Genomic DNA, 27,533 nt, shown 5'->3' on the forward strand with positions numbered 1-27,533 from the left:
ATGAGTCCTCCAAAATCCCATCTGTTTTCACCTGCAGCTGGAAGGGAGAGGTAACTCACTGACATGTCTACAGTACAGATGATTCCTCAGAGTAACTCATACAGTATCTCTGAGAGCAGGAAAATGAATATTTGCAGTTCTGGCCCAGCTCTTGATCATTGAGGCAGTACGCTTAACCTACCCTGACAGAGCCTCAGTATCAGAGGAAGACCTTTATTCTTCTCTTCTCTGTCTAACAGGATCTTTGGGAGACGTGCTGAACCTGGACCTGAACCCAGCTGTGTGTCCTTAAAGAGTGATGAGTCTAAAGATGCAGACCTTCATTTTAAAGTCAAACAGGCGTCTGCTGCAGAGAGGTGAGCTGTTAAACTCCTTCATGAACTCTTTCAGAGCTGATTTAACTGCTCGATGTTGTTGGATTTAAACTGCAGTGCAAACACGTCATTCCCTCAATCCCATGTCTCTTAAAAACAAGCCTTTGGCTTCTAAACAATATGAACTGGTGGTTGTTCCCATTCTTAATTTACAGTGTTTAATATGATGTCAGCCCTCCTTTTGCATTGTGCTGTTACGGAATAAATAAATATTCTTAGTGCTTATTTTGTCTTTATATTGTTTTAGGTAGGCCAGCAGATTAAAGATGCTACTTTTCAGTTAAAAAGTGTGTGAAAGGTCACAAGTGGTGAGCAAGACTGAAATACTGGGCAAAAATAGGAAACTGTGCAGAGAGAAAAACATAACTAAGTAACACACACACAAATCAAGTCAGGCCAGAAGAAGTTGTTTTGTTCACAAACTATGTGTGACGTTTCAGTACCAAAAACAGCAGACTATATTATATATATCCGGCCTGTAAGGCTTCAGATCTGCAGAGGGTTTAGCCTTGTGCACATCCCTTTCCAGAAAGTAATGATTGAATAAAATAATTATAAATAATTGACCACACTGAGTCGTGTTTTCTCTGTCAAGTAAAAGAATAAAAGATAAAAGAACAGAATTTAATACTTGGTGCCGTGAACCCGGATTCTTTTATGGCTGAGAGGACAAATTTGGCCCAAGGTGGAATCATGAAATAAGGCAAACAGAGGACCAGTCTAATAGAATTTAAAGGTAAGCACCACCTGTCAGGATGCAAGTCTTGGAGTCAGCTAGTTGCCATGGAAACACATTCCATCAAACTCTCCACGCTCTGTTCTTGAGTTAATCTGAAGGCCACTTGACATTCAGAGGTCTGTAGTGATTGGCTCTACAGAAAGTTGCACATCAGCATCCACAGACCACTTCACGGCTAAGCTGTTGTCTTTCACAATCACTTCAGAATCAGAATAAGAATACTTTATTGATCCCTGGGGGAAATAATTTTTTTGTTACAGTGCTCCATTATAAACCAACATAAACCAACATTAACAAGACAGACAATACACTAACTAAGAATAGTACAATATATACATATATATACATACATACATACATACATACATACATACATACATACATACATACATACATACATAAGTCACTCATAAATAAATAGCTGGAAAAGAAACATGTGTAGCTGTAGCAGCAAACAGTGTGTTAAGTGGATGCGTTGTACAGGGAGCCACAGGCAGGAAAGATTTCCTGTGTCGTTCAGTGGTGCTTTTCGGTAATCTCAGTCTTTCACTGAACGTGCTCCTGTGACTGACCAGCATGTCATGGAGTGGGTGGGAGGTGTTATCCAACATTGTCTTTATCTTGGACAGCATCTGCCTCTCCGACACCACCTTGAGGGAGTCCAGCTCCATCCCCACAACATTACTGGCCTTACCGATTCGTTTATTAAGTCTGTTGGCATCTGCGACCCTCAGCCTGCTCCCCCAGCATGCAACAGCATAGAGGATCGCACTGGCCACAACAGACTCGTAGAAAATCCTCAGCATTTTCTGGCAGATGTTGAAGGACCTCAGTCGCCTCAAAAAATAGAGACCACTCTGGCCCTTCCTGTAAAGTGCTGTGGTGTTTTTAGCCCAGTCCAGTTTATTGTCAATGTGTACTCCAAGGTATTTATAGTCCTCCACAATGTCAACACTGACCCCCTGGATTGAAAAAGGGGTCAAGTGTTTCCTGGTCTTCCTGAAGTCCACGATCAGTTCCTTGGTCTTTGCCACGTTGAGCTGCAGATGATTCTGCTCACACCACGTGACAAAGGAGTCGACCACAGCCCGGTACTCTGTCTCATCATCCCTGCTGATACATCCAACCACCGCAGAGTCATCAGAAAACTTCTGAAGATGGAGGTCTCTGTGCAGTGGCTGAAGTCTGTGGTGTAGAGGGTGAAGAGGAAGGGGGAGAGGACAGTCCCCTGTGGTGCCCCTATGTTGCTGATTACCTTGTCAGACACACACTGTGGGAGACGTACATATTGTGGTCTTCCTGTCAGGTAATCAACAATCCAGGACACCAGAGAAGCATCCACCTGCATCGCTGCTAACTTATCACCCAGGAGCGTCGGCCTGATGGTGTTGAAAGCACTGGAAAAGTCAAAAAACATGACTCTCACAGTGCTCGCCGGCTGGTCCAGATGGGTGTAGACACGATTGAGCAGGTAGATGATGGCGTTCTCAGTTCCGAGACGAGGCTGATAAGCGAACTGAAGGGGATCCAGATGTGGTCTTACTATGGGTCGCAGCTGGTCCAGGATGAGCCTTTCCAGGGTCTTCATGATGTGGGAGGTCAGTGCCACGGGCCTGTAATCCTGGGGGCCACTGGGACGTGGCGTCTTTGGTACAGGGACGAGGCATGATGTCTTCCACATCACCGGGACCCTCTGCAGACTCAGACTCAGCATAAACAGTTTATGAAAGACTCCACACAGCTGGGGGGCACAGGTCTTGAGGACGAGGGGACTCACTCTGTCTGGTCCAGCAGACTTGCCTGAGTGAAGTCTCCTCATTTGCATCTCAACCTGGTATTGAGTGAAGGTGATGGGTGGGGGAGGGGTGTCAGGAATCTCACAGGAGGCAACAGCGCCATGTGAAGAGAGAGGCTGGCACAGTGGTGTGGCTCTGGATTCCAGGCTGACTACAGGTGAGGTTGTGGGGGTGGGAGCAGACACTGTGGTGTCGAATCTATTGAAAAACAGATTCAACTCGTTGGCTCTATTCTCACCTCCCTCAGCTCCCTTGCTGTTGGTTGGCCTGAATCCAGTGATGGTCTTCATGCCCCTCCACACCTCTCTCACGCTGTTCTGCTGGAGTTTCCACTCCAGCTTCCTCCTGTAATTGTCCTTAGCCTCTCTGATCTTGTCCTTTAGTAACACCTGGATCTTCCTCACCTCCTCTTTGTTGCCCCCTCTGAAAGCCCTCTTCTTGTTGTTGAGGAGGGCTTTGATGTCCTTAGTCACCCACGGCTTGTTATTGGGGTAACAATGAAAAGTCTGAGCTGGAACAATGGAGTCGGTGCAGAAAGTTATGTAGTCTGTGATACACTCAGTAAGCCCATTGATGTCCTCGGCGTGAGGCTCACAGAGTGTTTCCCAGTTGGTCACCTCGAAACAGCCCTGTAGTTCCGCTATTGCCTCCTCTGACCACCTCCTAACAGTCCTGGTGGTCACAGGTTCCCTCCTCACAATGGGCACATAGCGGGTGATGAGGTGAATCAGGTTATGATCTGACCTACCAAGTGGGGGGAGGGAGGAGGAGCTGTATGCATCCTTGACGTTAGCATACAGTAAGTAAATGGTAAATGGTAAATGGCCTGTATTTATATAGCGCTTTACTAGTCCCTAAGGACCCCAAAGCGCTTTACATATCCAGTCATCCACCCATTCACGCACTGGTGATGGCAAGCTACATTGTAGCCACAGCCACCCTGGGGCGCACTGACAGAGGCGAGGCTGCCGGACACTGGCGCCACCGGGCCCTCTGACCACCACCAGTAGGCAACGGGTGAAGTGTCTTGCCCAAGGACACAACGACCGAGACTGTCCAAGCCGGGGCTCGAACCGGCAACCTTCCGATTACAAGGCGACCTCCCAACTCTTGAGCCACGATCGCCCCATAAGTCTAAAATTTTCTCTCCCCTGGTGGGACAGTCCACATATTGTCTGAATGTTGTTAGTGTATTGTCCAGTGATACATGGTTGAAGTCACCCGAGATCACAATAAAGGCACTCGGGTGCTGAGTCTGTAGCCGAGCTATGGCAGAGTGGATAGTGTCACATGCAGCTGTGGGGTTAGCAGAGGGAGGAACATAAACAGCCACCAAGATGACGTGAGAGAATTCCCTGGGTAAATAATATGGCCTGAGTCCAACAGCACACAGTTCAGTGTCCGGGCAACAAATCCTTTCTTTTATTGTTATGTTGGCAGGGTTACACCACCGGTTGTTAACTAAAACAGCAAGCCCACCTCCTTTCCGCTTACCGCTAGCGATGCTGTCCCTGTTGCCCGAAAAGTGTGGAAGCCTTCCACAGAAGCATTCTCATCGGGAATGTCCTGGTGCATCCATGATTCGGTGAAACACATCAGGCTACACTCTCGGTATTCCCTCTGACTCCGTACCAGTGCTGAGAGCTCGTCGATTTTATTCGATAACGATCGCACATTTCCCATCACGATAGACGGCAGACACGGTTTATACCTCCTCCTCCTCCTCGCTTCGAGCCTCCGCTGTCTCACTGTCTCCTTCTTTCTTCTCTTCTGTCCTTGACCTCTGCATCCCCGATGTGTTTTCCTCCAAATTTCAGCTGGTACTTCTGCGGGCCTGGCCAGCGAGCCGGCCGGCATCAGGGCGATCAGCTGATCTCTGGAGTAAACAGTCCGTGAGTGTAGGAGATGTGCCGCGGTCCCGTTCCTTGATAAAAGTAACAGTTCCACGGCCACCAGAAGAACAAAAACTCTCTCAATCCACATGATTGAGTAAAAGATAATAAACGGATGAAAATACAAGTCAGAAAAAAAAGAATACCTAGGAAAAAAGAGCTAAACTAAGAGAAAAAGCAGGAGCGACTATAACAGGCTGCACGCTGGTTGGCGCATGCGCACTCTATTATAATCCCACTAACCCTGACTGTGCAATAGTTAGCAATGTGGACATGTCACACCTGAACTCAATGCGCAGGTAACATCCTGTCACGGCACCACACTGGAGTTCACTGAATGAGCGCCTTGAGAGCAAGCCACTCATTCACAGCTGTTTGAAGAAGCAGTCTGCATGTGATGGCTGTCTACACTTTATGTCATTAGGGCTGCAACTAAGGGTTACTTTGGTTGTTAACTGATTTACCAACTTTTCTCTGATTAGTTAACAATTATTTCAACAACTCTTATCTGTGCTTCCTGTGGGCAAATCTCCTCTTCAGGCTCCAGTACCTCACCTGCTCAAGTCAAAACCAAATCTATTTTTAATATTACTCAGTAGAACTGTCAGAATAAAACTGAAATCAATCAAAAATATTAGTTCATATAAGTGCTAATAGTATTTAAAATATAAATGTTGTCAAGGAAACAAGAATGGTTGTAATGATTTCCTATTGCATTATATCATTAGCTAACAAACTGAAATGGTGTTTGTTTAGCAAGCATCATTCTGAGAAGTTTCCAGCAGGTAAACTAACATAAAGATTACTGTACAAACATTAACAAGTGCATCTATAATTGAGAATTTGTGTGTGTGTGTTTTTGTAAAAAAATATTTATACAAGTTACACATTTTTTTGTTAAGGTCTGGTTACAGATACAAAGAAAAAAAACTGCGTAAAACTCTGCGCTCAAGTTTCCTGGCTGTGTGTGCGTTTCAAATTGCAAGTATGAATTTTGATCCAATTTTTCTTCCTTTGTCAATGTCATGTGTTATGTGCGTGTGTTGGTGGGTTATTTGTTTCTTAATGCGTGTATGCAAATTCACCTGTGCAGTCGCTGTGATTGGTGGCCCTAAAGAACGGCCTGATGTAACTGGTTCCTGCTGTGGACGTGAACTATAAAAGGGCGACTGAAGAGCTGCGGTGCAGGGGGTGTGGCAGACTTCCCGTGCACTTGCCTCAGGTCCAGACGGAGCGGCCGTAGCCATAGTATTTAGTTAAAAGGTCGGGCATGTGTGTGAAGTGCGGAGCAAGTAGGGGTGAGCTGCCAATTATTTTGGGAAGCCTTCTTTTCTCCTGTGTTTTTAGACCAGGGAGGTCTTTCTTTTCTTTTCTTTTCCTTGAACAGGTCAGAGGGGAACCGAAGCCTAGGTTGAGTTTTGTTTGTTGTGTTGGCCGGTACGCCGGTACCGGGAATGTGTGGAGTCCCGCTTCCACCAGGGCGACACACGGAGTATGTGGCACGGACTACGCACCATTACGGACTACAAAGCCAGGGACACTGCGCCGATCAACGCCGACTCTGCATTCACCAATGAGCTGAAGCAGTTCTACGCCCGTTTCGAGGTTAGCCGGGCGGCTAATGCTATCTACCCCCTGACTACCGAGGACAGTGACGTCATCAGCGAGAGACCGGTGACCAGCATCGCGGAGCATGACGTCCGTGCGGCATTGAGGAGAGTGAACACAAGGAAAGCGGCGGGGCCAGACGGCATCACCGGCCGTCTGCTGCGCTGCTGTGCTGACCAGCTAGCAGGTGTGTTCACTTACATTTTCAACGAGTCCCTGGCGAAGTCTGTGGTCCCCACATGCTTCAAAAGATCCACCATCATCCCTGTGCCCAAGAACAGCAAACCCTCATCCCTGAACGATTACCGGCCAGTTGCACTGACCTCGGTAGTAATGAAGGTGTTTGAGAGGCTGCTGAAGAACATCATCTCCTCCTCCATCCCAGACACCACAGATCCGCTGCAGTTCGCCTACAGATCCAACAGATCCACAGAGGATGCCATCGCCCACGTCCTACACACCACTCTCAGCCACGTGGACAAGAAACAGGGTAACTATGTGCGAATACTGTTTGTTGATTACAGTTCACCGTTTAACACAATAGTGCCCTGCAGACTGTTCACAAAGCTGAGGGACCTGGGACTTAACAGCCGTCTGTGTGCATGGGTGTTGGACTTCCTCACTGGCAGAACTCAGGTGGTGAGGGTGGGCAGGTGCTTCTCCAACAGCATCACCATCAACACAGGAGCACCTCAGGGATGTGTCCTCTCGCCACTGCTCTACTCCCTCTACACTTCAGACTGTGTGGCCACCCATGGCTCCAACACCATTGTGAAGTTTGCTGACGACACAGTGGTGTTGGGTGCCATCTCCAACAACGATGAGGCGGCCTACATGGATGAAGTGAAGAATCTGGCATCGTGGTGCCAGGACAACCACCTCCAGCTGAACGTCAGCAAGACCAAGGAGCTGGTGGTGGACTTCAGAAGGAGTCAGCACAGAGACTACAAGCCCATCATCATCAATGGAGCTCCAGTGGAGAGGGTGCAGTCCTTCAAGTATCTTGGTGTTCACATCTCAGACCTGACATGGGCTGCCCACATTCAGGTCCAGACCAAAAAGGCTAGGCAGCGCCTGTATCACCTACGACAACTGAGGAAGTTCAGGGTCTCTCCAAAGATCCTCAGGATTTTCTATACAGGCGCTGTGGAGAGCATCCTCACACAGAACATGACATCGTGGTTTGGGAACAGCTGTGTGAAGGACCAAAAAGCTCTCCAGAGAGTGATCCGTACAGCAGAACGCTGCTGCAGGATTGCTCTCCCCCCGCTTCAGGACACCTACACCAGGAGATGCCGGACTAGAGCAGCGCAGATACTGAAGGACCCGTCCCATCCTGGCAACAAACTGTTCCAACTTCTGCAATCTGGTAGAAGGTTCCGCATCATCCGGGCAAGGACAGAGAGACTCAAGAGGAGCTTCTATCCCCAAGCCATCCGTGCCCTAAACACACACACCCGCCCTCTCACATCATCTATAATTGACTGAGACAGGACTCTTCCAGACACTCTAAACCAAGGCACAATGTACATTCCAAATTCCTTTAATTTTAAATATGTTTATATTGTCTATCCTGTAAAATAGTCAGATGTCTATTCATATTAATGTACAGAATTCACCTGCTTGCTGCTACTACTGCACATTCACCCAATGCATATACTATATATATATATATAATGTAGCGTGTCAGGCTACATTTCACTGTGTGTTATACTTGTATAACTATGCATGTGACAAATAAAGAACCTTGAACCTTGAACCTTGAACTTAGCTCACCCCGAAATTATACACTCCCACTACCTTAAGTGCCATTGTTGTGAATAAACCATTGTTAAAAGTCCGATGCTGTGGCTGTGTCTGTTTGGGCGTGGGAAGTCACGGGACACCCTGCTCTTGTTATGGTCATTTCGAGCCGGGTCGTAACCTGATTATGTTATGAAAACACAAATTTAACAATCCAACCAGAGAACAGATGGGTTTGGCTGTCGGAGGGGTGCTTTACTGAGCTTCAGATCCTGGTTGGGTAAATGCCATTTCACGTGCCACTGTTTTTCTTCATCACCACAAAGGAAAACCTGTTTGTGTCCAAGTTTGGTGAATTTTTTTTGTCACAGGTTTACGTGCTTATACATGGACCTCCAGAGCCTTTTCAACAACTCTGTGGATCTCGGGGGGAAAGCAGTGTTGTGGAAATGACAAGCGCTTTACTAGTCGGGATAGTTATAAAGCTTTCTTCGTTGTGAATGAGTGATACATGTTTTTATTGAAGATTTGAATATAATACAACACAAACTTTTGTAGAGGATATAAAGTCAGAGAGATACATGCTTTATAATGACAAGGAGCAGGTGCATCTAGTAAACGTAGAGCTGGTGCAAAAAACGAGAGAGCTCAGCGACTAACACCACAAATTTTTGGATCCTTTGCTCTTAGTTAGCGGTCAGCACAGTGGATGCCACCTCCATTGTGAAAAGACCTATATACTGCAAAGTGTGACTCACAGTAATGGTCCTGGGTCAGCCCTGACTTTGTGTGAAGGTAATACTAAAGTAATGGTATTTCTGACCACAGGGTCAAGATGGCGCCTGTGTTTGGCTGTGCTGCTGCCTTCGTCCGTGTGTTTGTTTATTTTATATGCTATGCAAGTGTTTTTGTTGCAGTTTTTTCTGGTGTCACCTCCCTTCGGATTTATGATCGTCATGCGTTGCTAGCGATCAAATCTGCAATGGATAGCTTTCAGAGTCAACGAAATGAGGCTGTTTTCCTACCGCCGTTAGAGTGCAACGCAGCACCCGGTTTACCTCCACTCTTGCCGGTTAGCTCATTTTTGCTTTAGAGGCCTTGTTGGAGAAAGCAGAGTAAGCGAGCTGGCCTTCATGTCCTACTCCGTCGTCTTCGGAAAGAGATGGACCTTCGGGGACTCTATTCCTGGGTTGCTACCGGTGAGATTCGCCTGAGACTTGTCGGAACTTGATTAATCCCCACAACCCACTATGTTTACCACCCAGGCTGCCATCTGAAAGCATGGAAAGCCAAGCCTGATCGCGGCAGGAACCCTGTTTTGCTGCGCGGCTTACCGCATAGCGCGGACTCTGTCTACCCTTGTCCCAGTGAGTCGCAGCCTTAAATGGATGTTAATTAATGCCTGCTCAATCGCCAATAAGTCTTATATTTTAAGAATGAAGTCTCACATCTGTGAGCTTTGTCCTGCTGACTGTTCATTTATCTGTGCACCTCGGCTATCTGGACGAGGAGGTGGAACAGCTGTAATTTTTAAAAAGACATTTTTATGCCAGATGGTTTCTTCAAGCTGCTACAACTCTTTTGAGATGCTTAAATAATAAAAATAAAATAAATAAAATAAAAATAAAAATTGGAAGAGAAAAGCCCATATACGGCACTTTAATTTATCGTCCACCTGGGTCTGCTGCGTCTTTTTTGTCAGACCTACAAGAATTTTTAACTTCCACTATTAAAATGGGCATGGTTATCATTGTTGGAGATTTCAACATTCATGTGGATGACTCAACAAACAGTAACACTAAGGAGTTCCTGAGCATTATGGACTCTTTCAACTTTGTTCAGCATGTAGCAGGGGCTACTCATACGGCTGGGCACACTCTGGTCTTCACCTATGGTGTTTTCCTTGACCACTTGAATTTAAATGAAGTTGTCTCTTTTACTGTATCTGTTAATTCAGAGTACCATCCTCAAGGTTCTATTAGGCGCAGGTGCTTTATTGACGACTCTATAATTTCTGAGTTTTCCTCTTTTTAATTTTAAAAGTTCTTCTAACGAGGTTGAGCTTTTAACTAATTCTTTTAATGAACACTGTCTTGCCATTCTAAATCAGGTTACTCCTTTTAAAACCAGTTATTGCTCTGTTAGTTCCCGCAAACCACGGTTAAATAATCAGACTCGTGGTCTTCGACGCTCCTATCGATAAGCAGAGCGTCTGTGGAAGTCCACTGGTCTGATTGTCCATCGTGAGGACTTTAAAGAACTACTTTACCTATATAATGAGTCAGTCAAAGAGGCCAGATCCTCTTACTTCAATAATATTATAAATCGTCATAAAAATAATTCCAGAGTTCTATTTGATACCATCAACAGTATTGTTTCTCCTCCAACCCAGCATGCTCTGTTGCTTTCTGATGAAGATTGTAATACTTTCCTTAATTACTTCTGTGTTACACATTTCGATGTTTTTTTCCTCGCTACCTAGCCTGACCTGTCTCCACAATGTGATGTTTGTGTATTGTATGTATGGTCGGCAAGGTCTGTCATCTCGGTTGTGGGCAAAAGACCTGCAAGTGACAAATAAAGGCTATCTCATCTCATCATCTCACCATGATCATAGCTCCTCCTGAGCTACATTCTAAAATTAGTCAGGTTCTTGCCTCTTTCTGTCCATCTGTCAAGTCAAATATTTGAAATCTTGGCAATACAAAACGCAGCAGCCAGACTACTAACTTGTTCTACCAAATGTGTTCACATTACTCCCATCTTATATTCTTTACATTGGCTCCCAATAGAGTTTAGAATTCGCTTTAAAATTCTTGTTTTAACATACAGAGCACTAAATGGCCAGGCTCCAGATTATTTATCCAAGCTTCTTATAAAATACACTGCTGCTCGTCATCTCCGCTCACAGACTCAGAGTCTGTTGTAATACTGTTGTACGTACGTAACATAAAAATAAAGCCCTGTACACGACTGAAGACAAAAGGGGACAGAGCCTTGTAGTCTGTGGCACCAAGGCTGTGGAACAGTTTACCACTACAATTACGTTTGCTTGACTCTGTGGATTCTTTTTCAAAGCAGTTAAAAACTTTTCTGTTCAAACAAGCCTTTTGTTGATCTACATATTTTATATTTTTTACATTATTTACATTTGATCTTTTACATTGTGTATAATGTCTATTGATTGTATTGTTTATTTTAATATTTGTGCACAGCGCTTTGTGACTGTCTGTGAAAAGTGCTTAATAAATAAATTTTACTTACTTACTTACTTACTTACACTGATACACCACAACTTTATCCTTTCAACAGCTACTGAAAGTTAGGGGACCTAGCTTGTAAGAGTCTTATGGGATATTCACATAGAGATCCTCCAGCTTCAAACTGTATTACCCTTTTAGGACCTGAAGCTCAGTACAGCGCCACTCTGACAGCCAAACCCATATGTTCTCTGATTGGATTGTTAAATATGTGATTGACATGACATTGACCAATCGGATGAAAGGAAGAAAAATTTGGTCAAAATTCGTACTGGAAAGTTGAAACGTCCGCGAATCGCTACCTTATCGTGGTGGAGGGGTTTGTGTGTCCCTGGGATCCCAGAGGCTATGTTGTCCAGGGGCTTTTGCCCCCTGGTAGGGTCTCCCATGGCAAATTGGTCCTGGGTGAGGAACCAGATAAAGAGCGATTCAGAAGACCCTTATGAAGAAAACATCGAGGGAACAGTTTACCCTGCCCGGGGTAGGGTTACTGGGACCCCACCCTGGAGCCAGGCCCAGGGAGGGTGCCCAAGGGCGAGCGTGTGGTGGCCAGGCCTTAGTCCATGGGGCCCTGCCGGGCACAGCCTGATAAGGGGACATGGGCCCATCCTCCCGCAGGCCCACCACCCGCAGGAGGTACCATAGGGGTCGGGTGCATTGTGTGCCGGGCAGCGGCCAGGAGCGGAGGCCCTGGCAGACTGATCCCCGGCTACCAAGACTGGCAATCGGCATTATAAAGTTGATAAGTTGAAACTCACACACAGCCAGGGAAGTTGAGCTGAGAGTTTACGTAGTTTTTTGCTTTGTATCCGTAACTAGACCTTAACAAAAAAAATGTGTAACTTGTATAATTTTTTTTACACGCACAATTTCTCATCTATGCAAAAACATAACACTTTCAGATATTTTGGTTTACATGGTCAAAAAACTCAAAACTACGCAATCTGATTTACAAAATATTTATGACCACATTTTGAGCCCATACAATTCATACCCTAGAATAAATGATTATCATGTAAGCTCAACAAGAGTGCCATTCATTACAATGATTAGTTTTTCTGGTCATACAATATTCATGCATTTTGAAACATACATTTTGAATGAATGTATGTTTCATGATAGTGATGCTAAGATTTGATCACAGAGAAAACTGAAAAGAAAGAGATATTGCCTTTCAATTCGATTCAATTTTATTTATATAGCGCCAAATCACAACAAAAGTTGCCTCAAGGTGCTTTATATTGTACAGTAGATACAGAGAAAACCCCAACAGTCATATGACCTCCTATGAGCAAGCACTTTGGCAACAGTGGGAAGGAAAAACTCCCTTTTAACAGGAAGAAACCTCTGGCAAAACCAGGCTCAGGGATGGGCGGTCATCTGCGAGTTTTTTGGACTTCCTGATAATAATGAATTACAGTCGTCCAGCCTGGAAGTAATAAATGCATGAACTAGTTTTTCAGCGTCACTCTGAGACAGGATATTTCTAACTTTAGAGATGTTGCGCAAATGGAAGAAAGCAGTCTTACATATTTGTTTAATATGTGCGTTGAAGGACATGTCCTGGTCAAAAATGACTCCAAGGTTCCTCACAGTGTTACTGGAGGCCAAGGTAATGCCATCCAAAGTAAGAATCTGGTTAGATACCATATTTCTAAGATTTTCAGGGCCGAGTACAATAACCTCAGTTTTATCTGAATTAAGAAGCAGAAAGTTAGCGGCCATCCAGGTCTTTATGTCTTTAAGACATTCCTGCAGTTTAACTCATTGGTGTGTGTTATCTGGCTTCATGGACAGATAGAGCTGGGTGTCATCGGCATAGCAGTGAAAATTTATGCTATGTCTTCTAATGATGCTGCCTAAGGGAAGCATGTATAATGTAAACAGAATTGGTCCTAGCACTGAACCCTGTGGAACTCCATAATTAACCTCAGTGTGTGAAGAGGACTCTCCATTTACATGAACAAACTGGAGTCTATTAGATAGATATGATACAAACCACTGCAGTGCAGTACCTGTAATACCTACAGCATGTTCTAATCGCTCTAATAGGATATTATGGTCAACAGTATCGAACGCTGCACTGAGGTCTAGCAGGACAAGCACAGAGATGAGTCCACTGTCAGAGGCCATAAGAAGATCATTTGTAACCTTCACTAAAGCTGTTTCTGTGCTGTGATGAGCTCTGAAACCTGACTGAAGCTCTTCAAATAAGCCATTCCTCTGCAGATGATCTGTTAGCTGTTTGACAACTACTCTTTCAAGGATGTTTGATATGAAAGGAAGGTTGGAGATTGGCCTATAATTAGCTAAGACTGCTGGGTCTAGAGATGCTTTTTGAGTAAAGGCTTAAGTACAGCCAGCTTGAAGGCCTGTGGTACATAGCTGATTATTAGAGATAGGTTGATCATATTTAAGATTGATTGATTGATTGGTAATTTATTTCAACATGTTAAAAATATACAATATACAAGTACATTTACATACTATACAAATTACATACAAAAAAACCCGTTCTGATTAATTTAATTTACATGTTGAAAGGATTGAAGATTGAAGAATTAATTAATGGCAGGACTTCTTTGAGCAGTTTTGTAGGAATGGGGTCTAAAAGCAGTGTTGGGAAGGTTAGGGTTAGGGTTAGGGTTACTTTTAAAATGTATTCCACTACAGATTACAGAATACATGCCCCAAAATGTATTTTGTAATGTATTTCATTACGTTACTCAATGAGAGTAAAGTATTCTGAATACTTTGAATTACTTAATATATTATCATGCTTTTTACAACCACATGAATGTACTATTGCTTTGATATTTATTACTATTACTGAAGGTCCGCGGCTCCGAACCGTAGTAAAGGGACCTCTGGCTAATACGTCGGGTTCGTGTCGGGCTCATAGCCGAAAACTAGCTTTACTTTGTTGTCTGGGTCAACTTTGCTTTCAAGAGACAGAGAGAGGCGTTGAAAGGCTGCTCCAACGGAACTTATTGTTTCGGAGGAAAACACGAACACAGGGTACAGTCGAGTCTTAATAGCTTACTTACAGCTGGGCTCGTCAGGCACTCTTCTTGGCTGCAGTGGTTATTATTATATTTACATGCTTCCATCTCCCGTTTCTGCTCGATGACAACTCGTACTTTTCCACTCTCCTTTTTCTCTCTCCTCGTGCAGACACATAAAGGGTATGACAGTCCATTCTCCCTGCAGCACGGACTACACTGCCCATAAGGCTACATTCTTTAGGGCTGTGCCTGTAACACTCTGCCTATTGCCTTCATATTAAATCATTTTAAAAAATATTTCTTCATGTCATTATGAGACGTGAGATTGAGACACGGGTATTAGGGTTTCTTAATGCGTGTTTTCTTTGGGTTTCCACCGGCGTGGAATTACCAAAAATAGAGGGTATAGCCAAACATATTGTGGTGAGCTCAGACAAGGATGAGACAGAGGTGTCGTTTGGTCTTGCTTCCCCGAGTTTCCAGGGAGCACAGCCATTTATTTTCCAACAGAAACACACCGCCGCTAACCCAACTGCTCGGCATAGCTTAGCACAACAACAACAACAACAAAAAGGCGCTCTCTCACCCAGGAAATACACAGTCGCAGACAGAGCGCGTCGCCTTGTAACCATGGCAACCGTAACACTGCCGCCTGGAACAACAGAACATAGCAGTCAAACAAAACCAGACCTGACCTGCCACAATATGAAACAGGAAAAGACCACCGTGTAATCCATTTATTTCAGCAAAGTAACAGTATTCTAAATTCCACCTTTTTAAACGGTAACTGTAACGGAATACAGTTACTCATATTTTGTATTTTAAATACGTAACGGCGGTAGATGTATTCCGTTACTCCCCAACACTGTCTAAAAGACATGTTGATGGTTTGGAGGAAGTAATTATGGAAGTTAACTCAGAAAGATCAATTGGAGAAAAAGAGTCTAACTTAACGTCAATGGTACTAAAAGTAGCTGTAGATAATATTACATCTGTGGGATGATTATTGGCAATTTTTTATATAATGATAAAAATTTTATTTGTGGAGAAGTTCACGAAGTCATTACTAGTTAACGTTAAAGGGATGGTTTGCTCAATAGAGCCTTTGTGCTGTGATGTTTGGGGAAAAAATAATTTACTGAACTTATGAATTTATGTTGCTGGAAAAAAATGCTAATTTGTCACAAAATATATTTTCAGACGTTCACTAAATATGCTCATTTTTTTTTACAGAAAAGTCAGCGGGATCAGATTGGATGACCAGGAGAGCTCAGAGGTTCCCAGTGGTCAGTCTGCCCAGCAGCATCAAACACACCTCGACTCCGTATTTATGGTCTGTACATGTACAACAGCTACTTTTACATCTATTCTGTTCAAAGACATCTCCATGCTGCTCTTTGTAGACCAGTGGATCGTCAGTGTGTCCAACATGGATCTGATGTTTGGCTCCTTGATTTCAGTCTGATTGGCTCATTCATAAAGTATTCCGTTCCAGCTGCTGGAGGACAACATCATCACTTTTGTGAAGAACGAGCTGAAGAAGATCCAGAAGACTCTGAGTCCAGATTACCCAGAATGCTTAGAGAGTCAGAGGGAGGATGATGAGCAGAGGAGCAGCAGAGAGGCATTTGTGAAGATCACACTTGACTTCATGAGGAGAATGAAGCAGGAGGAGCTGGCTGACTGTCTGCAGAGCAGTAAGAAGATTTTGCTAAAGATGAGCTGCTGGCTGAATAAAATGTTTATATAAGAAATAAATGTTGCTTTCAAGAGATGGGACAACATGGTTATAGTCATTTCTCAGTGGGGCAGAAACTGTCATGAAAACATGAAGTGATTGTTAATGTTGTGTTTTTGCGATTGTTCTTTAGAACATCCAGCTGGAGATTGTTACTGCAAACATAAATCTGTCTTGAAAAAGAAGTTCCAGTGTGTTTTTGAGGGGATCACTAAAGCAGGAAACCCAACCCTTCTGAATCAAATGTACACAGAGCTCTACATCACAGAGAGAGGGACTTCAGAGGTCACTGATGAACATGAGGTCAGACAGATTGAAACAGCATCCAGAAAACCAGACAGACGAGAAACAACAATCAGACAAGAAGAGATCTTTAAAGTCTCACCTGGAAGAGATGAACCAATCAGAACAGTGCTGACAAAGGGAGTGGCTGGCATTGGGAAAACTGTCTTAACACAGAAATATACCCTGGACTGGGCTGAAGACAAAGCCAACCAGGACATCCAGTTCATATTTCCATTCACTTTCAGAGAGCTGAATGTGCTGAAAGAGGAAAAGTTCAGCTTGGTGGAACTTGTTCATCACTTCTTTACTGAAACCAAAGAAGCAGGAATCTGCAGCTTTGAAGACTTCCAGGTTGTGTTCATCTTTGATGGTCTGGATGAATGTCGACTTCCTCTGGACTTCCACAAAACTACAATCCTAACTGACCCTAGAAAGTCCACCTCAGTGGATGTGCTGCTGATAAACCTCATCAGGGGGAAACTGCTTCCCTCTGCTCGCCTCTGGATAACCACACGACCTGCAGCAGCCAATCAGATCCCTCCTGACTGTGTTTCCATGGTGACAGAGGTCAGAGGATTCACTGACCCACAGAAGGAGAAGTACTTCAGGAAGAGATTCAGAGATGAGGAGCAGGCCAGCAGGATCATCTCCCACATCAAGACATCACGAAGCCTCCACATCATGTGCCACATCCCAGTCTTCTGCTGGATCACTGCTACAGTTCTGGAGGATGTGCTGAAAACCAGAGAGGGAGGAGAGCTGCCCAAGACCCTGACTGAGATGTACATCCACTTCCTGGTGGTTCAGGCCAAAGTGAAGAAGGTCAAGTATGATGGAGGAGCTGAGACAGCTCAACATTGGAGTCCAGAGAGCAGGAAGATGATTGAGTCTCTGGGAAAACTGGCTTTTGATCAGCTGCACAAAGGAAACCTGATCTTCTATGAATCAGACCTGACAGAATGTGGCATCGATATCAGAGCAGCCTCAGTGTACTCAGGAGTGTTCACACAGATCTTTAAAGAGGAGAGAGGACTGTACCAGGACAAGGTGTTCTGCTTCATCCATCTGAGTGTTCAGGAGTTTCTGGCTGCTCTTCATGTCCATCTGACCTTCATCAACTCTGGACTCAATCTGCTGGAAGTGAAACAACCAACCGTCTGGTTGTTGAAATTATTTAACACACCAAAACTACAATCTCTCCACCAAAGTGCTGTGAAAATGGCCTTACAGAGTCCAAATGGACACCTGGACTTGTTCCTCCGCTTCCTCCTGGGTCTTTCACTGGAGACCAATCAGACTCTCCTACGAGGTCTGCTGACACAGACAGGAATTAGCTCACAGACCTATCAGAAAACTGTTCACTATATCAAGGAGAGGCTCAGTGTGAATCTGTCTGCAGAGAAAAGCATCAATCTGTTCCACTGTCTAAATGAACTGAATGATCGTTCTCTAGTGGAGGAGATCCAACAGTCCTTGAGATCAGGAAGTCTCTCCACAGATAAACTGTCTCCTGCTCAGTGGTCAGCTCTGGTCTTCATCTTACTGTCATCAGAAGAAGATCTGGATGAGTTTGACCTGAAGAAATACTCTTCTTCAGAGGAGGCCCTTCTGAGGCTGCTGCCAGTGGTCAAAGCCTCCAACAAAGCTCTGTAAGGAAATATGTGGTGATCCCTTTAGTTTTTAAATATTGTTTTGAATAGAAGAATAGGCTACCACAGATTTAAAAATATTTTAAAATTTTTAAAATCTGGTTATAGAAAGAGATTTCATTAAAGTTTTGGTTTGTGTCTCACCTTCAGTGCAATCCCTCTCTCTCTCTCTATTGTTTTTCTTTTTAACACAAATCTCTGATACAACTGTCCTGATTGTATCCAGTATGGATGGAAAAACGTGGACTTCATAAATGAAATTGCCTCTAAGGTCCTGTTTCTTGTCAGTAACCATATCTAACTGTAAGGCTGCCATCACCAGCCTGTGTATATATTGCATTAGGTTTCCTGGTGATCTAAACTTTATGCAGGTGTGAGTTTGAATGGTTGTCTGTGTCTCTGTGAACTAAGGGGAAGAGACTGGTTAAAGAATTTACAGTAAGTTAGATTTAAGAAAGAGACCAACAGCACTTTACTAACTGTAGCACACTTTGTTTGTTTTTTGTTTTGTTTTTTTTAGGCTGAGCAGCTGTAACCTGTCAGAGAGCGGCTGTAAAGATTTGTTGTCAGTCGTCAGCTCCCAGTCCTGTAATCTGAGAGAGCTGGACCTGAGTACAAACAGCCTGAATGATTCAGCAGTAAAGTTTCTGTCTGCTTCAGTGAAGAGTCCACACGCCAAACTGAATGTTCTGAGGTCAGATCAATTTGTATTCTGTATTTGGTTTGTTTGTTTTTATCAACTGACAAAATTAAACAACTTTTATTCATTGTTCTTTCTTAGCATTTTTAGTCATTTCTGTGTTAAAGTGGAGTTTTACTAACCTGATCAGAAGAAGACAATAAGGATTCTTTAAAATACAGGATTAGTTATTGCACGCTGATTACACTTTAACAACAGTCTTTGTTCATGTTTTTATTTTCAGACTCAATGTCTGTCAACTCTCAGAGGAAAACTGTGAAGCTCTGTCCTTAGTTCTCAGCTCTCAGTCCTCTAGTATGAGAGAGCTGGACCTGAGTATAAAAAACCTACAGGTTTCAGGATTGAAGATTCTGTTTACTGGACTACAAAGTTTAAACTGTGAACTCAATACTTTGAGGTCAGATCAAAAGATAATTTGTTTTTTCAGAATTAACCAATTAAATGCATTTTATCCAAGTTCATCCATAAAATGTTGTTGATTAGTATCTTAAGTTTTCCCTTAAGAAAAATTATCAAGACGGGATTTAATATTACACAATCTATTAACACACCTTACAGTATTGTTTCATTGATTGTCTTTTATTTCTCAGACTGAGTGGCTGTAACCTCTCAGATAGAAGCTTTGAAGTTCTGTCCTCAGTTCTCAGCTCCCAGTCCTCTAGTCTGAGAGAGTTGGACCTGAGTAACTCTGACCTGCTGGATTCAGGAGTGAAGCTTCTGTCTACTGGACTAAAGCGTTCACAGTGTATAGTGGAAACTCTCAGGTTAGGATTCAAACTTTTCCACAGATTATCATTTAAAATATTAATTATATTACTGCATTAACAGGTTATCTTTTTGAAGTGAACTTTAATTTACATCTGAGTGGATTATGTCTGTGAAGGTTCTCAGTCATCCAGGTCATCGTAGTCCAAGGAGCTTGAAAAGAAAAGTGTCTGGACTTCTTTAGGTTGCTTAAAGACGTTTCACCTCTCATCCGAGAAGCTTCTTCAGTTCCAGGGTAAAATAGTGGAGAGTCCCAGATTTAAACCTCGTGGAAGTATCCCCACAAGGAGGGACAAAGGACCCCCTGATGATCCTCTACCTAATCACATGAGCAAAGGTGTGAAAATGGGTGTGGGTCACAATCAGCCAAGGTTTCGGATGAGCTCATTGTGAAACCTAGCCCCACCCTATCTGATTTGCTGAGGTCAGATCGCCCAGGGTGTGATTGGGCGTTAAGGCGTCTGGGAAGGGATCACAGAACTGGATTATAGATGGCAGACAGTTGTTGTCGTAACCCACCACCTCTGTTCAAAGATGGTTGCTCACAGTGGACATATCCACTGTGAGCAACCCGTTTTCACACATTGGCTCTCGTGATTAGGTAGAGGATCATTAGGGGGTCTATTGTCCCTCTTGGGGGGACACTCCCACAGGGTTTAAATCTGGGACTCTCCTCCATTGGACCCTAGAACTGAAGAAGCTTCTCGGATGAGAGGTGAAACGTCTTCGAGCAACTTAAAGAAGTCAAGACGATTACAGCACCTCAGTCAGAAAATGTGGACACAACATCATCAAAGACCGCACCCACTCACAGCACATACTGTTCACACTCCTAGAGGAATGTGAAAGCAAGGACAACCAGATGAAAAAACAATTTCCATCCAAAGGCCATCAGGGTAGTGAATCACTGACTCATTGCTGAACTGTGAAGATCTTAGACCTTTAAATTTGCGATTTTGAACATTTATATACAATATAATACAACTTCATACAATAAAAAAAAAATTTAATATCACATATCCTGAATATCTACTAATGGGACAGTGTTGCCTAACTACTTGCACTGCAAATGCTACATAAGTTTGTTTATTATTTTCTATGCTCAGAGTTAAGTTTATTCTGTATATTAGTTAGTTGAATATCTAGTCGTGAAGGGAACTTGATTAGTAAGAATTTTATTGCTCTGCATAACCACTTGTGTTTTGCGGTGTATATAACAAAATTCTTAAATCCTGAATCTTAACATATGTGTAGGTTCAAGTTTTAGAGCTCTAAAGTGCAGCTATCATGTTAGGAACATGTTAGGAATTGACAGTAACACTGAGCACGCAGTTCAAATCTTTATTTTTTACCACTCGCTGCATTCTTGATATTCATGAATTCAGCAGGTTAATGACTGTCTGCAGCATTAATCTCATATTTCCATCTAATGTGTTGAATTTGACTGTTTTATTTGATGTTCTTTATGATCTCTAGCACCAGTTCATCTGTAGGCCATGCTCAGTCCATCCATTTAGTGAAATGAGTGAATGATGTTTAAAGGTTTCAGGTTTCAGAGCTCATCACAGCACAGAAACAGCTTTAGTGAAGGTTACAAATGATCTTCTTATGGCCTCTGACAGTGGACTCATCTCTGTGCTTGTCCTGCTAGACCTTAGTGCAGCATTCGATACTGTTGACCATAATATCCTATTAGAGCGATTAGAACATGCTGTAGGTATTACAGGTACTGCACTGCAGTGGTTTGTGTCATATCTATCTAATAGACTCCAATTTGTGCATGTAAATGGAGAGTCCTCTTCACACACTGAGGTTAATTATGGAGTTCCACAGGGTTCAGTGCTAGGACCAATTCTGTTTACATTATACATGCTTCCCTTAGGCAGCATCATTAGAAGACATAGCATAAATTTTCACTGCTATGCCGATGACACCCAGCTCTATCTGTCCATGAAGCCAGATAACACACACCAATGAGTTAAAGTGCAGGAATGTCTTAAAGACATAAAGACCTGGATGGCCGCTAACTTTCTGCTTCTTAATTCAGATAAAACTGAGGTTATTGTACTCGGCCCTGAAAATCTTAGAAATATGGTATCTAAGCAGATTCTTACTCTGGATGGCATTACCTTGGCCTCCAGTAACGCTGTGAGGAACCTTGGAGTCATTTTTGACCAGGACATGTCCTTCAATGCACATATTAAACAAATATGTAAGACTGCTTTCTTCCATTTGCGCAACATCTCTAAAATTAGAAATATCCTGTCTCAGAGTGACGCTAAAAAACTAGTTCATGCATTTATTACTTCCAGGCTGGACGACTGTAATTCATTATTATCAGGATGTCCAAAAAACTCCCTGAAAAGCCTTCAGCTAATCCAAAATGCTGCAGCAAGAGTCCTGACAGGGACTAGAAAGAGAGCATATTTCTCCTGTTTTGTATTCCCTTCATTGGCTTCCTGTTAAATCCAGAATTGAATTCAAAATCCTGCTCCTCACATACAAGGTCTTAAATAATCAGGCCCCATCTTATCTTAATGACCTTGTAGTACCATATCACCCTATTAGAGCACTTCGCTCTCGCTCTGCAGGCCTTCTTGTTGTTCCTAGAGTATTTAAAAGTAGAATGGGAGGCAGAGCCTTCAGTTTTCAGGCCCCTCTTCTGTGGAACCAGCTTCCAGTTTGGATTCGGGAGACAGACACTATCTCTACTTTCAAGATTAGGCTTAAAACTTTCCTTTTTGCTAAAGCATATAGTTAGGGCTGGACCAGGTGATCCTGAATCCTCCCTTGCTTATGCTGCAATAGACGTAGGCTGCCGGGGGATTCCCATGATGCATTGAGTTTTTCCTTTCCAGTCACCTTTCTCACTCAATATCTATTAATAGACCTCTCTGCATTGAATCATATCTGTTATTAACCTCTGTCTCTCTTCCACAGCATGTCTTTTATCCTGTCTTCCTTCTCTCACCCCAACCGGTCGCAGCAGATGGCCGCCCCTCCCTGAGCCTGGTTCTGCTGGAGGTTTCTTCCTGTTAAAAGGGAGTTTTTCCTTCCCACTGTCACCAAAGTGCTTGCTCATAGGGGGTCATATAATTGTTGGGTTTTTCTCTGTATCTATGAAGCGCCTTGAGGTGACTTTTGTTGTGATTTGGCGCTATATAAATAAAATTGAATTGAATTGAATTGAAAGGTCTCCTTGTTATGTGAGCGTGCACAGATCATGAAGCAGAAAGCCTGAGTTAACAGATAAATGATCTGTTAACCCAGGCTTGGGGCTTTCTCTCTAATATTGTTGGCTGTTACCATACATTGTTAAACAACATGAGATGACTTTAGTTGTGTGTACAGTATTGTCAGTTGTAAAGTTAGATTAAACTGAATTGATGTAAATGGATAGGTGTTATTGTATATGACAAAGAGAAAATGATTGTTGACAGATGGATTGTTGTTTTGTGTGTCTGCAGTCTGTCAGGCTGTCTGATCACAGAGGAAGGCTGTACTTCTCTGGCCTCAGCTCTGAGCTCCAACCCCTCCCATCTGAGAGAGCTGGACCTAAGCTACAATCATCCAGGAGACTCAGGATTGAAGCTGCTGTCGGCTGGACTGAAGGAACCAGGCTGGAGACTGGACACTCTCAGGTATGGAGAGAGTGTCTGATAGAGGAGGAAAAGCTGGAAACATTTCCTGTGTCCTTCACTCACTTCTTGTTTGTTCATAACACATGAACTGATCAATAAGAGATATTCCTGTAGGAGATGTCCAGGGAGCACTTCTCCGGGAACAACTTGTAGATATCTCAGTACATTTAGTATTCATCTTTCTATAGAAAGGGTATTAAAATAAGCACTGAATAAAAATAAACAGTGAAAACTGTCAGCTTAGCTTAATCAAAATAAAAATAAAGAAAAAATCATTATTTTACAATCAGAGCTGTGGAAGAAGCTGACAAATAGAGGGAGATGCTTCTCTGCACTTAAACCATACCATACCATAATTTATTTATATAGCACATGGCTGACCAAAGTGCTGTAAGATAAGATAAGATAAGATAAGATAGAACTTTATTAATCCCTCGGGTGGGTTCCTCTGGGAAATTCGACTTCCAAAAAAAGCACAGCAACGACCGAAGTTACAGTTACAGAACTGTTATATATATATATATATATATATATATATATATATATATATATATATATATACACACACACACACACATACACACATATATAAATACAGAGACAAATATAAATAAAATATACAAAGGGGATAAGTAGAATAAATAGGAATAAAAAATAAAAATACAAGTGAATTGCACATTTCAAGTATTGAGTCTATTGCACTGTTGACTATTTACAAAAAGTATTGCACAAGGTATTGTACAGTGAGGTGCAGAGGCACTACAGCTTAGTTGTTCCCCCCTCCTTTGTCCTCCTGTTTCCCCTCCCTCTCCCCTCCAGAGAGGAGTTAAACAGTCTGATGGCGTGTGGGACAAAGGAGTTTTTAAGTCTGTTAGTTCTTGTCTTGGGGAGAAGCAACCTGTCACTGAACAGACTCTTCTGGTTGTTTATGGCCGTGTGCAGAGGATGCCCAGCATTGTCCATAATGTCCATCAGTTTCTTTAATGTCCTTTTCTCTGCCACTGTCACCAGAGTGTCCAGCTTCATGCCGACCACAGAGCTAGCCCTCCTGATCAGTTTCTCCAGCCTGGATGAGTCCCTCTTTGCTGTGCTGCTCCCCCAGCACACCACAGCATAGAAAAGTACTCCAGCAACCACTGACTGGTAAAACATCCTCAGGAGCTTCCTGCAGATGTTAAAAGACCTCAGCCTCCTGAGGAAGTACAGTCGGCTTTGGGCTTTTTTATACAGGTGCTCTGTGTTGCATGACCAGTCCAGTTTATTGTCCACCCACAGCCCGAGGTACTTGTACTTGTTGACCACCTCCACCTCCTCCCCCTCTATCTGAACTGGCAGTGGACCTTCTCTGGACCTCCCGAAGTCCACAACCAGTTCCTTAGTCTTTGAGGTGTTGAGTTGCAGGTGGTTTGTGTGACTCCATGCGACAAAGTTCCTCACCAGACTTCTGTACTCCTCTTCCTGATCATCCCAGATACACCCCATGATGGCTGTGTCGTCTGCAAACTTCTGAATATGGCATAATTCAGAGTTGTAGCAGAAGTCAGAGGTGTACAGGGTGAAGAGAAGAGGGGACAGCACAGTTCCCTGTGGTGCTCCTGTGCTGCTGACCACTGTGTCAGACGTGATGTCCTTCAGCCTGACGTACTGTGGTCTGTCGGTGAGGTAGTCGGAGATCCAAGCCACCAGGCAGGGGTACAGCAGAAATATAATAAATACAATAAGAATAATAAATACAATAAATAAATAACAATAAAATAACAGTGTCAGTGACCCACTAAATCAAAGGCCAGGCAATAAAGTTGAGTTTTTAATCTGGATTTAAAAACCACCACTGATGTAGACTGCCTAATGTGAAGAGGAGGATCGTTCCAAAGATTCGGGGTCCACAATAGAGAAAGCTTGGTCTCCTCTAAGGTTTAGCCATGAGAGCAACAGCTTCTAAGCCATAGGTGTCAAACTCTGGCCCGCGGGCCAAGTTTGGCCCGCAGCCTAATTACATTTGGCCCGCGAAGCCATACCTAATTACTATTAGAGCTGGCCTACTGGTATTTTACAGCTAATATATATATTGTTTAGTATTAAGCTTTGCTTGTTCCATATTCAGTTTTTCAGCATCAGAGTCCATAAGAAGAGATTCATTCTTATATCTAGAGGAATATATTTCAATAAATATTAACGTTAGCCCGCGACTTTGTTCCAGTTTTGAATTTTGGCCCACTGTGTATTTGAGTTTGACACCCCTGTTCTAAGCTGACCGGAGTGAGCGAGGTGGGATATAGGGCGTCAGCAGATCGCACAAATATACAGGTGCCAGACAATTTACGGATTTAAAAAACAGGAAAAGAATTTTAAAATAGATCCTAAATTCAATTGGAAGCCAGTGTAAGGAGGCCAGAAGTGGAGTATTAAGCTCAAATTTTCTTTACCAGTTTACCACTTTTACCAATTTTCTTTTAAAAACCGTGCCGCAACAGTTGCAGGTGTGACCGAGTGCCCTGGCCAACCCCCATTAAAAGGAGTTGCAGTAATCCAAGCGTAAGGTTATCAAAGCATTGTTGACAGTTTCGAAGTCACGCCTGTAAAGAAAAGACTCAACCTTCGACAGATGTCTGAGGTGATAGAATGAAGATATCACCACCCCGTGGCCATCAAATCATAGAGCAGTGTAAATTGGGACTGAATAAATCCATGATTTAACATCAGACAATCAAGCAGGAGTCCAATCGAATAAAATGACAGTAAACAGCATCCTCGACATGCAAGTTACAGAAAGAGAATCCATATGATATCACCAAGTCCAATGTGTGACCTTGTTCTTGAGTGGTGCCCTTAACAGACTGAACAAGATTAAAAGAGTTCACTAAGTCCATGAAGTCCTTACCAGGGGCTTCTCTGGGCAAACGACGTGAATATTAAAATCACAAAGTAAAAGGAGATGGTCATACCGTGATGCACAGTCAGCAAGAAAGTCCAAAAAAAAAAAAAAAAACTCAGATAAAAAAATCCTGATATGTTATATATCACTGAGTTACAGAAGAATCAGAAAGAAAGGAGGCAGTTATGACTGTTGGCTTGGATACAATGATCAGTCCTGGTGTCTAAACTGCTCCTCCTTTCAGGGTGGAGCCTGCTGGAGTCCGATGGTTGAGACCAGGTCTGAGGAAGTGTAAGTGTGCTTTTAACGTGATTCATGAAAACAAAGCAGCACACATTCAACCATCTTCATCATTCTGATGTCAGGAGCCATCATCAAAGTGTCAATCAATGAACAGATGATGGATCAATAACTGCAGCTGGATTGTGTTTGCTCTCTCCATCAGATTCCTGTCAACTCACAATCGACACAAACACAGTGAACACAAAGCTCCAACTGTCTGACAACAACAGGAATGTGACATGTGTGGAGGAGGTTCAGTCATATCCTGATCATCCAGACAGATTTGATAGTTGGGAACAGCTACTGTGTAGAAATGGTCTGACTGGTCGCTGTTACTGGGAGGTCGAGTGGAGAGGAAGGGTTGATATATCAGTGAGTTACAGAACAATCAGAAGGAAAGGAGGCAGTTATGACTGTGTGTTTGGATACAATAATCAGTCCTGGTGTCTAAACTGCTCTGGGGATGGTCCACAATTTGCCAGGCATAATAGTATGAAAGGACGCATCTCCTCCATCTCCTCCTCCTCTGTCTCTAACAGAGCAGCAGTGTATGTGGACTGTCCTGCTGGCACTCTGTCCTTCTACAGAGTCTCCTCTGACACTCTGATCCACCTCCACACCTTCAACACCACATTCACTCAAACTCTTTATCCTGGGTTTTGGTTCTATCCTGGTTCCTCAGTGACTCTGTGCTGAGTGGAGTGTAAAGAGTGTCCTCCTGTTAGAGAAACACTCTGACTGTTGAACAGATAGTTCAGTCTGTACATGTCTGTCTCTTTCACTCACAAACACGTTTTCAGATTCATGGATTCAATCAGTTGATGTTTGAAACTGTTCTAAATGATTCCTTGTAAACTTCTTCCTCTTCAGTCCTTTAAAGATGGAAGCTCCCATTATTCCAGGATCCACATGTTGTTTTTCTGAAAATATTGGCTCAATAGTTTTGAATGCAGTTCTAAGCAGAATCTGATTGTATTGAGGGAATGCATGTAGCTTATCTAATAAACAGCAAAGGCTTCAATCCTCATTTGAAAGTAGTCTTGTGTTTTTCCCATGTTGATCAAGAACATGGTGCAGGATGTTGGTAAGAGCTTGGTTCTCAATCTCTTAGAAACATGTAAATATGTGTGTATAGCACTGCATATGTTGGGTATCACTTTAGTTTGTATGAAACTATTAGA

At 43.2% G+C, this 27,533-nt stretch overlaps 1 protein-coding gene across 1 annotated transcript; it reads left to right on the forward strand.

Moving 5' to 3' along the window:
• On the forward strand, positions 1-27,379 carry LOC113019957 (NLR family CARD domain-containing protein 3-like). The gene is made up of 10 exons (XM_080300709.1): positions 1-50; positions 240-356; positions 15,651-15,703; positions 16,289-18,089; positions 18,610-18,783; positions 19,013-19,186; positions 19,380-19,553; positions 23,022-23,195; positions 26,315-26,361; positions 26,516-27,379. Exons 1-10 carry the CDS (start codon positions 1-3, stop codon positions 27,046-27,048), a joined length of 3,297 nt encoding a protein of 1,098 aa, XP_080156835.1. The 3' UTR covers positions 27,049-27,379.
• Positions 27,380-27,533: the final 154 nt, after the last annotated feature.

The sequence above is a fragment of the Astatotilapia calliptera genome, chromosome 4, assembly GCF_964374335.1.
Source record: "Astatotilapia calliptera chromosome 4, fAstCal68.1, whole genome shotgun sequence".
NCBI classification, from domain to species: Eukaryota; Metazoa; Chordata; class Actinopteri; order Cichliformes; family Cichlidae; genus Astatotilapia; species Astatotilapia calliptera.

Excerpts from the sequence above, each read along its gene's own strand:
- LOC113019957 (XM_080300709.1), top strand. The coding sequence starts at position 1 with ATGAGTCCTCCAAAATCCCATCTGTTTTCACCTGCAGCTGGAAGGGAG. Across the intron at positions 18,090-18,609 it reads AAAGCCTCCAACAAAGCTCT|GCTGAGCAGCTGTAACCTGT; the intron begins GTAAGGAAATAT and ends TGTTTTTTTTAG. Across the intron at positions 23,196-26,314 it reads TGGAGACTGGACACTCTCAG|GGTGGAGCCTGCTGGAGTCC; the intron begins GTATGGAGAGAG and ends TCCTCCTTTCAG.